This window comes from Magnolia sinica, chromosome 2 (assembly GCF_029962835.1).
Source record: "Magnolia sinica isolate HGM2019 chromosome 2, MsV1, whole genome shotgun sequence".
Classification (NCBI taxonomy): domain Eukaryota; kingdom Viridiplantae; phylum Streptophyta; class Magnoliopsida; order Magnoliales; family Magnoliaceae; genus Magnolia; species Magnolia sinica.
Window position 1 is genome coordinate 115,659,894 of NC_080574.1, and position 11,009 is coordinate 115,670,902.

The 11,009-nt window shown below is 39.0% G+C and overlaps 1 protein-coding gene across 1 annotated transcript; it reads left to right on the plus strand.

Annotated features, from left to right (window-relative positions):
• The first annotated feature begins 1,571 nt into the window (after positions 1-1,571).
• Positions 1,572-6,590, plus strand: LOC131237435 (leucine-rich repeat receptor-like tyrosine-protein kinase PXC3). Its single transcript, XM_058235187.1, has 2 exons — positions 1,572-4,215; positions 5,982-6,590. Exons 1-2 carry the CDS (start codon positions 1,638-1,640, stop codon positions 6,287-6,289), a joined length of 2,886 nt encoding a protein of 961 aa, XP_058091170.1. The 5' UTR covers positions 1,572-1,637; the 3' UTR covers positions 6,290-6,590.
• The last annotated feature ends 4,419 nt before the right edge of the window (positions 6,591-11,009 follow it).

Here is an 11,009-nt window from a genome sequence, read left to right on the forward strand (position 1 = left end):
TTCGGTCGCACTAAATTTAAGTTTGGTTGCACCGAATTATATAGAAAAGCCGTAAGACAAACTTGGGCACTTTCAGTCGCACCAAAAGTAGTCTTTGGTCACACTAAAAGTGGTATTCGGTGAGACCGAATGTAGCACTTGCTTGCAGTTGAATTACTTAAAATTTCGTCTCAGCCTACTGTCCTATTTTAGCCGTTTTCAGTCAGACTGAAGGTTGGTTTAGTGGGATTGAAGGTGAGTTTAGTGGGACCGAATGTTATTGAAATTATGTAATTTTTCCAACAACATGTGACCTTTAAAACTAATCTAAGGATAATCAATTTAAGATCCAATGGTTTAAGGGATGATCAATAAGAATATTTACCTATTATGTTTAAAATCATCTAGAGGTTCAATAGGTTGTTTTGGGTCAAGGGTTATGGTCACCAAGGTACCACATTTACTTGCTCATTCATGTCTAATTATGTATTTGGTCTTCAGCTTTCAAAGGCTCAACCGAATACATGACACACAAACTTACGTGATTGACAAACAAGATAATAAATCAGTACGCTAACATTTGACATTGTAAGCTTTCATAAGCTAGAGATCAATGAAGCCTACCATGATCTATGTCTAACATCCACACCATGCATTTGATGCTTCTCCTCTGAAATATAGAATATCCCAAAAGTCAGCCATATCCGGAACCCAAGAGTGCTATGATATTTGAAATCTTGTGAAATTATATATAGAACATCTAAATAACTTGGTGGGGGCGTACTTGAGTTTTTTAATAAGGCTAATATTTACTGTGACCCTCATCCAAGTGGAACACACACATGGATGACCTGAATGTGAAACACATCTCAACGGCCTATAACCGAACATGAAATTTTCAACCAGGATATCTACTCCCAATTATTTTCTGTAGTGACCCACTTAAGTCATTAATTGACCTGATTTTTAGGTCCCTGGGTCAAGAGTGCAACTGATTGATGGGTGCATGTATAATATATATCACAGTGAGCCACAGAGCTTCACCTCATGGGAAGCTCCCATGATGTCCAAATCACAGCACCCTCTGCATGTATCTAGTGAGAAGTCTCATGTCAAATTGGTTGCACCATCAGTTATAAATCACCCAATGTTTAACTTCCAACCTGTTAATTGAATTAGACATCTAACCCTTCTAATAGGTTGTCTACACTACTGAGAATTATCTAATACAAATATCAGCTCTACATACTTTGATAAATAGGGCACAACATATAAAACAGTTCTAGTAATTGATAAATAACAAAATATTTTTGGTCTACTCAGTTAGTTAATATGGTTGATTTTTGCACACGGCAATACTCATGATGTGGCTAACCCAATGGACGGGTTGGATTTCTCATCCACATTAAAAATTAAAAGTTATAGACTAGGTGGACTGTAGCAATAGTCCAACTATTTATATAAAAAATTCTTTGAGGTTTATTGTGATAAAATCTTTTGAGTATTTTTACGATATTTTGAAAATATCGGCGATATTCGTCACACGGATGAAACTCGCTCCTCCTCCTTCGTATTAAAACCACCACTCGTCACACCGACCAGAGGGCAATAGAAAAGGAAAAGAAAAACTGGCGCAGGATAACCCCCAACCCGCTAAAATGTGCAGGTATGTACACTTCCCCCGAATCATCATCCTCTTCCTCAGTCTCCTCCCTCTCTCTTTCTCCCAACTAACAGAAACCCAAAAGACGTTGATGATCAGAGTCTCCGAATCAGTAAATTCTTCAAAGTGGAACACCACAGATTCAGACCCATGCAAATGGCTTGGTGTCAATTGCACCCAAAACACCATCACCCATCTCTCTTTCTCATCATTCCAACTTTCCAATTCCTCATTCCTTCATCTCCTATGCAATCTCAACACCCTTCAATCTCTCGACCTCTCCAACAATCAGCTCTCTTCAATCCCATCTATTTTCTTCACTGACTGTTCCGGCCTCAATCGCTTACAGACTCTAAATTTCAGCAACAATGGATTGTCTGGAAATTTGCTTGCTTTTGTTGGGTTTTCTAGTTTAGAGTTCTTGGACCTGTCCGGCAATTCGTTGGTCGGAAATATCATCTCTCAGTTTGATGGGCTGGTTTCGCTTCGGAGTCTGAATTTGAGTGAGAATTCTTTTGGCGGCCCACTTCCTTCTCTTCTTGGGAAGGGTATGGCTTTGGAGGAGTTGCAGCTGTCGAAGAACCGGTTTACGGGTCTGATTCCAAATGATATTTGGGGGTATGGAAATCTTACTCTTCTTGATCTTAGCTCGAACAATCTTTCTGGGCCTGTTCCTGATCGGATTGGAGAACTTGGAAATCTTACTCTTCTTGATCTTAGCTCGAACAGTCTTTCTGGGCCTGTTCCTGATCGGATTGGAGAACTTTCCAAGTTGCAAACTCTTGTTCTTTCTTCGAATTCGTTCAGCGGCGGAATCCCGCGGAATCTGTCGAGTATCACGTCACTGTCACGGTTTGCCGCGAATCTGAATCACTTTTCGGGGCTTATTCCTGCGGGAATTTCAAATTATATGAGGAATTTGGACCTTAGTTATAATGATCTAAGTGGGTTCATCCCGTTGAACTTTCTATCGCCTCCCAATTTGGGGTTTGTTGATCTGTCCAATAATAAGCTAGAAGGGTCAATCCCTGTGGACATGTCCCCGAAGTTGTTCCGCTTGCGATTGGGCGGGAATAATCTTAGTGGGTCGATCCCATCATCGATTCGGAAGCTCAAGGATTTGATGTATTTTGAGGTGGATGGAAATAGCTTGAGCGGGGAGATTCCGCCTGACCTGGCAAATTGTGAGAAATTGACTCTGTTGAGTCTCGCTCAGAATCGGCTTCAAGGTTCGTTGCCGAAAGGTTTGGGCAATCTCTCTGATTTGGTAGTTTTGAAGCTTGATGGGAACCGACTCAGTGGAGAAATCCCCACCGAATTCTCCCAATTGAAGAACTTGTCTACCATGAGTCTTAGCATGAATTCACTTACGGGTGTGATACCTCCGGGGATTTCTAGATTGCCGAAGCTCTCGAATTTGAACTTAGAAGGCAACCGACTCAGCGGTTCAATACCTGATGGGTTTGTTGACTTGAAATCTCTGTTAGAAGTTCGGTTAGGAAATAACCTTCTAGCTGGGAGCATTCCGAGAATGCCAATCAGCTTGCAGATAGCCCTCAACCTCAGCAGCAATCAATTTAAGGGAACTATACCTTCTACCCTTGCAGTGTTGGTGAACTTAGAGGTTTTAGATCTCTCGAACAATCAGTTCTCAGGTTCGATTCCGGAATCCTTGCGCAGCTTGACGAGCCTGACCCAGTTGGATCTTTCCAATAATCAGCTTTCAGGAACTGTTCCACAGTTCCGGCAGAGCGTCGATCTCAATATCACTGGAAATAAGGATCTCGTCCTGACCACGAATCCCCCTGCCACTTCGACTAGGAAAAGAAAAAATTTGGCTGCTTTGGTAATTGTCATGGCTGTTGTTGGTGCCGTTGTTGCCATAGTTGTTGTTGCTGTGGTGTTCATAGTCTCGAGACGGTTTTATCGGGTCGATGATGAAATTCAAGAATTAGAAGAGCCTGTACCGCAGGTAATCGACGGCCATCTAATCACTGCAGATAACATTCACCACTCCAGTATTGACTTCACCAAAGCCATTGAAGCGGCTGGGACTCCCGCAAACATAATGTTCAAGAGCAGGTTCTCCACTTACTACAAGGCAATCATGCCTAGCGGAATGAGCTACTGCATCAAGAAGCTTAATTGGAGCGACAAGATATTTCAGTTGGGGAGCCATGAGCGGTTCGGACAAGAGCTAGAGTCCCTTGGGAGGCTCAACAATTCAAGAATCATGATCCCTCTGGCCTATGTTTTGACAGCCGATAATGCTTATCTGTTCTATGAACATTCACACAAGGGAACCGTCTTCAATTTCCTTCACAAAAATTTGGAAGGTGCTCTGGATTGGCAGTCTCGGTACAACATCGCACTCGGAGTAGCTCAAGGACTTGCTTTCTTACATGGGTGCGGGGACCCAGTTCTACTCCTCGACCTTTCAACAAAGACCATTGTTTTGAAATCGCAGAACGAGCCTCAGATAGCAGACATCGAGCTTTGCAAGGTCATTGATCCTTCGAAGAGTACTGGGAGCCTTTCTATGGTAGCTGGCTCCGTTGGGTACATCCCTCCAGGTGACATAACTCTTCCACACTACATTTATAGTTCTTTAATGCCATTTCTTCTTTGCTTGTTTTGCATGATTTGATGATAATCTCGAATAGGCTAGTCCAAGTACACTACTGCATGAGTATATAATAACTGCATTTCAGGTGCACCAATGTTGCTCTTTATTGTGCTACCAGGCACAACGTTGTCCTTTCTGGGTCCAACAATCATATAGAATTTTCAAATCATGCATTTTTTTAACAGGCCAAACTTATTTTCCTGATTCCTGATATTTGACAATTGTATAATGTTTTTAAGATAACTGTTCTTTGCAAATCCTGCAATATTGAACTGTAAGGCTGGCCTAAGAGAATGTTTGCATGTACCCCAGAATCAGAATCGGATTGAATATGGCCCGCCCCATATATGTTTTCAAAGCTGCGGCACTTGGTGCATCCTGCAAAATGGTGATGGTGGGACAGGCTACATGCTCATAATTACCAAAAATGCCCCAAAATGAGAATGCGGTATGATGTGTCAGATCCATTATCGTCCAATTCTCATTCAGAGCAGTGGTTGCATGCTCCCATCCACATTTGTTGGTCACTTCAAAGAGCCCCTAAACCAATACAAATTTAGATATTCTAATCACGAGGATGAGTGCTTGAAGCTAAACATGTACAGATATCACAAACACTTGATCATAAGAAAATAGTAGTAAGCTATTAACATTGGTTGCGCTAAATGAATAAGTCATCAAAGAGATTGATATACAAGTAATTACCCGGAAACAAACAGGCCCTTAATACTCTCAACCATTGGGATTTTATTTTCTTTTTATACTTGTGACTTCTGGTTTCAATTAAACATTATTAATTAACATGGTTTGATTAGAAAGTTGGTGATGTAATAATGATTTGATTTGGTTTGTATATGTGGATTGGCTTTTGATAAATGATAATTAATAACTTATTAGAACATGCTTATACTTGAAAAAATAATTATCTTTTAGGCATTTTTATATTTTTTGTTTTTTTCTTTCTATTTTTTAAGTATCGCGTGGCTTACTCGACACACTACATATGGTTGAGCGCTACGCAACATGCTACTGCTATTAAAAACATTGGTTATTGGTTGTAATACAGCTTGGACTTTAAAAAAAATGTAGTGAAAATATGATGACACATGGATATATGCTTGTATATATTGTATATAAATAAGGTTTAAGTAGAAATAATTAAAATGCCCATACGTATGAACAATAATGCATACTGGTGGTCCAATGGTGTTCTTTACCTCTCTGAAATCCTTCCTTTATCAGTTATCCTCCTATAAATTAGTCCATCTCTATTTTAAAAAATTCATCTTATACTCAATTTAAAAAAAGGGGTTTTGACCACCAATTTTTATTTTTTTAGATTTTCTCCAAGAATATTTTTTGAATAAAATGTGTTTTTAATGAAAAAGAAATTGTGTTTAAGTCAGTTTATCCAAAAACTATTATCATTATTATTATTGTTATTGTTGTTGTTATTGTTATTGCTATTGTTATTGTTTGCTTATCTTAAAAAATCAATGGAGTTTTAAACATTTGATCAGTCATACAAGTTTTTGTTTTAAAATACGGAGCGACACAGTTTTGCTAACTAGGACGCAAACACCACCTTGACAATTGTTTGTGTGATGGGTCAGTCCCGAACAGTCGCATATTGATTGATATTGAGATTGTTGTTGTATGGTTGCAGAGCACCACATATTGATTGATATTGAGATTGTTGTTGTATGGTTGCAGAGTACGCGTACACAATGAGGGTGACGATGGCTGGCAATGTTTACAGTTTTGGGGTTGTCTTATTGGAACTGGTGACCGGAAAGCCTTCTGTCAGCGAAGGAACTGAATTAGCCAAGTTGGTACAGAGTCATTCAGCTCGGAATGAAGCATGGGAGCAGATTCTCGATTCTACCATTAGCAAAACATCGCTGGCAGTTCGAAGTCAGATGCTCTCTATCCTGAAAATTGCTCAGGCTTGTGTTAGTGTCTCACCCGAGGCAAGACCCAAGATGAAGAATGTGGTGAGGATGCTGCTGAATGCCCGTTAAGGGCTAGTTTGGTGAGGTTGATTTACATATACAAGAGGAAGCGAAAGGTATCGGTTTTGTACAGGGAATTTTCATTTGGTTTCTGTTTTTTATTTGGGTTGCTATAGTGGTATTGGGTGCTTTTCCTTTTTCAGAAATGAGTTTTAAGTTATACTTCAATATATTGTAAAGACAGTTAAGCTATTTCTCTTTAGACAGTGAATGTACCTTGTAACCTGCTCTATATATTTTTTGAAGCAATCATTTATAACTGTGTTTTGATGCACAGCTAAATTGAATTGCGAATAGTCAGTTTAATCAAGAGGAATTGTATTTAATTAATAATGTTTCCTATTGTTTGATTACGAGAGTACTTTCCGAAGAAAGAGGTCATCGAATGCAAGTACCACAGGCTATAATTTACCTGTCATGCAACTTACATAGGGGTGCAAATGAGTTAGGACAGGTTGGGTCGGCTTGAGAGTGGCCCTAGACCTGACCTGTGTAAGAATCGGGTTAGAATATTAGACCAGAGCCAGATCATTTATTTAACGGATTGGGTCTAGATGTAGGACCTGTTCCTAATCCATTTATCACATGTGTGGGACTTGAGTCGGGTCTGGATTATGTTTAGACATTATGTGGATTTTGGGATCTTGGACTGGAATATATTCGATGCCGCTTTCTTCATGGGTTGCCTCTTCGGAAGGCTGTCCTGTGATTGGTTGATTATGTTTGACTAGAGTTGTTACTAGCTAATTTCTTCGTTTTTACAGTCAGATAGGCTTTGTAGAAACATTAGGATGGGGATCCGAAGATTCCTGTCTTAAGATGAATCTTTGGTTCTGCGATAAAAGATTTTGAGTTTGTAACCACAGTTATACAGAGAGGAAATATGTTAGGCATTCACTTTGCTCGTACAGATGTATGGTTTCTACTTCATAAGATCTGACTGTTCTTAAGGGTTAGGATTTAGTTCTCATATATGAATATGAACAATGCATGTGATAAACTGTGAAGTAATTTGCATGTTTTTTGTTGAGCAAGGTCTGATTAAATTGGCAAACCTCATAGCATACTTTCGAGTCAATTTGGTACGAAGCGTGTTAAGTGATTAGATGAATGTTGTGCTATACAAATGCTATGCTAGATATATTTTGATTGAAAACAACTGGGTGGATAGTAATGTTGCAAGGATCGTATCAAATGGCTTGGATTGAACTTGGTTTAGCTCAAGAGGTTACTTTTAGGGTTGGACCTAGGTTAGTCTCACTTCCGCACTCTCACTCTCCTTAGTGGGATGGATGGCTAAGGGATGTTTATGGATTGGTAAGGAATGAGGAATAAGAGATGATTTATTTATTTATTATTTTTTTTAATGCTTGAAATGTGAAGGGAATGGGAGTATTTATAATCATCCGACCCGATTTTCTAATAATTCCTGCAAAGCTCGAGATAAAAAAGAGTTTGGATGGCTGAGATTTGAGATTGCCATGTGACAAGATCTCATGTGTTAGTTTGGATGGCATAAGGTGTAATCTTGGCTCAAGGGAGAGGCATTGGAATAATTGTCGAGATTTGCACATACGCAAAATAGGCAAGGAGGACAACAAAACACGAGTGAGCAACTGGCTAAAGTACGACCAGTGTCACGTGGAGAGTGAAACCCTAGGTGCCACTCATCATTTACCTTTGCTTCAACTTCAGGGCGAGGCTCCCCCTGCACACATGGACAGGTTTGGTCATATGAAGCTACCTTGCTATATCACATTTCATTTGAATTGGGCTTTGGAACGAGTTTGGACCAAAATGGATTATGGACTTAGTTTGAAATGGTGAGTTGACTGGGTAGGCTATGTGGGCTGGCTAAGTGAGTTGACTTAGCGAGTTGACTAAAGGGTTTAGGTTTTTCCTAAAGTTTGATTCAAGACCAGTTTTAGGATTGGTTTCTAGGGCTTGGATTTGGGTTCAAATTAGGTTAAGGGTATGGATTAGGGTTTGAATCAGGGTTAAGGGTATGGATAAGGGTTTTGATCAGGGTTAAGGGTGTAAATTGAGGTTAGGCTTAGGGTTAATGATATAGATTAGGGTTCGTATCAGGGTTAAGGGTATGGATTAGGGTTCTTGTTCAATCAAGCTTATCGGCCTGAGGTGGGTTGTCTACAGATGCCCCTCTTTGACAAAGGTTGTTTGCAACCGAATGCTAGAGTGAGTGGACACCCCACCCTCCATAGTTAGATTAAAATGTGGTTTGAGCTAGTTGTCTGCCTTTGTATCTGAGTAAGTTGATTGCTCGAAAGTAGATGACTTGCATATATCACAGGGGTTTGGGGAAAACATTGTGGTTGTCCTTGTGCTTTTTACGGCTTTACGGGCAATCAATCGCAACTTTTTTGCTCATGATTGGTACTAACATTGGAAGAACCCAGTATAGTAGAGCCCTTGCACTTTCTACGACCTTACGAGGATATTGTTTGGAACTGGAATGTTCGTTGCTTCCTAAATCACTCCAAGAGTATTTGTTTCATTTGATCATCAAAGTGGTTAGCTTACTTTGTGCTTTCTATGGCCGTACGAGGATCTCACTACACCGACTTGGACTCGATCAAGATACACAAATATCCAGGACTAGGTATGTGTACGTGATCATTTTTCATGCAATCTGCTAGTTTTGATACTTGGGTTACAATTTGTATTTTGCACCTTTTTGAATGGTTTCTTCTGACTAAGACTTGGCCTATCATCCATTCCACCTTTTAAATTTATTTATTTTTTAAAGTTTTCTTATAAAAGTCACCCCACACTGGGGAGTGATACTTCATGGTTATTTATTTATTTATTGCAAATGATTTTTATAAATGTGATCCAATTTGCATGATTATTTCACTAGGATTGCCTATGGGATTTTTAGCAAACTAGTTTTTATTGATAACATGCAAAGGAATGATCCGTCTTTACATGGTCGGGCGGTTAAGATTAGAATTTAGATCCAATGGGGATGATAATTGGCAGTTCAGTTTGTTTCCCTCTTTCTTGACCATGATCAAGATCGGTTTAGTAGTCGTGATCAAGATTATGATCTATGGTCAATCGGTTCCATCATCTCATAGGTAATCATCCTTGCTTGTTTTTGGGCTAATCCGGATTATTGGTTGTGGTCAACTTCGATTTTTATTATGGATAGTGCAAATCTATCTATCATTGGTGGTTAGGATTCTGATATGCGACTAATCGGGTCCGTCGTCCTGCTATAGTAGTTACTCTCTCGGGATTAGAAGGCGTTTTTGTATTTTTGCAAGATGATTCTATCCTTCGGATTGTGAGCTAACAGTCGCAATTGATGCTAGTTTTTATTGGAGATTTTTTTTTTTTTTTAAATGATCCAGTTCGTCGGATTGTGAAATTGACGGTTACGATCAATGTTGGTTTTTATTAAAGATGATTTTTGAGATTTTTTGAAAATGATCTAGTTCATCTGATCATGAAATCGATGGTTGTGATCAATGGTGGTTTTTATTGAAATCTTTTTGAGATTTTGAAATTGATCTAGTCCATTAAATTGTGAAATCAACGGTGGCAATCAATGTTAGTTTTATAAAGTTTTTTTTTTTCAAAATTTGAAAATGATCTAGTCCATCGGATCACAAAATCAAGTGATTGCGATCAATGCTAGTTTTTATTGAAATATTTTTGAGATTTTTCAAAGATGATCCAATGCGAATCAATTGTCACGATTGATGCTAATTTTTATTGAAGATATTTTTCAAGATTTTTTTTAAAAATGATCCAGTCCATCAGATCACAAAATCGATAGTCGCAATTGATGTTGGTTTTTATTGAAATCTTTTTGAGATTTTGAAAATGATCCAGTCCATTAAATTGCGAAATCAACTGTCACAATCGATGTTGGTTTTTATTGAAATCTTTTTGAGATTTTAACAGTGATCTAGTCTATTGGATCGCAAAATCAATGGTTGCAATCAATGCTGGTTTTTAACTTTTTTGAAATTTTTTGAAGATGATATAGTCCATCGGATTGTAAATCGATGATCATGATCGATGCTAGTTTTTATTGAAAAGGCAGACTTTCCATGTTGTGTTTAGCTTCTTAGGTGCTTTTAATTGACGGTTGGACTTTGATGCTTGATGTGTTTATCGTGAGCCTTATTTTTTAAGATCCGATGCCTCAAGGAGGTCTTGAACGGCATGGATCATGCTTTTGGTAGATTGGATCACCGATTGCACCATCCATGAATGGTATAATATTTTTGCGCTTGATAGCCCCACTCCAGGCTTTGTTTTTAACCTTATGATATCTTAAGAAGGTTTGAATTCTGGCCAAAGTTGAGGGCCATCGGAGGTATTAACGGCTCCTAGGGGCTGTTTGCTGATTAGACCTGCAAATCTCACCTACCATGGGTCCCATGAGGCAATCACACGCAAGCGGGGGCAGAAGCTAAGGACGAGTGACACCTTGCGGGCCGCTTGTTGTTTTGTACAAGGGTTATTATGGTCCATTATAACGCCCCGTGTTTTTAAGACCCGAGTATACAACTCTTTTCCCAAAAATCCGAGTGTTAACCTTTAGAGAGCCAAATTTCATATATATATATATATATTCTTTATCTATCAGAGTTAGCAGTTTAGCGTAGAATGGACAAATCAACGTAAAGAGAAATTTGCATTTACATTTAGAATATACAAGCAGCTGCCCGTGATGACTTTACAACTAATGTCCCAG

Bases quoted from the DNA above. Each gene is read 5' to 3' on its own strand.
- LOC131237435 (XM_058235187.1), top strand. From the start codon at position 1,638: ATGTGCAGGTATGTACACTTCCCCCGAATCATCATCCTCTTCCTCAGT. The intron at 4,216-5,981 runs GTGACATAACTC...GTATGGTTGCAG, and splicing joins CGTTGGGTACATCCCTCCAG to AGTACGCGTACACAATGAGG.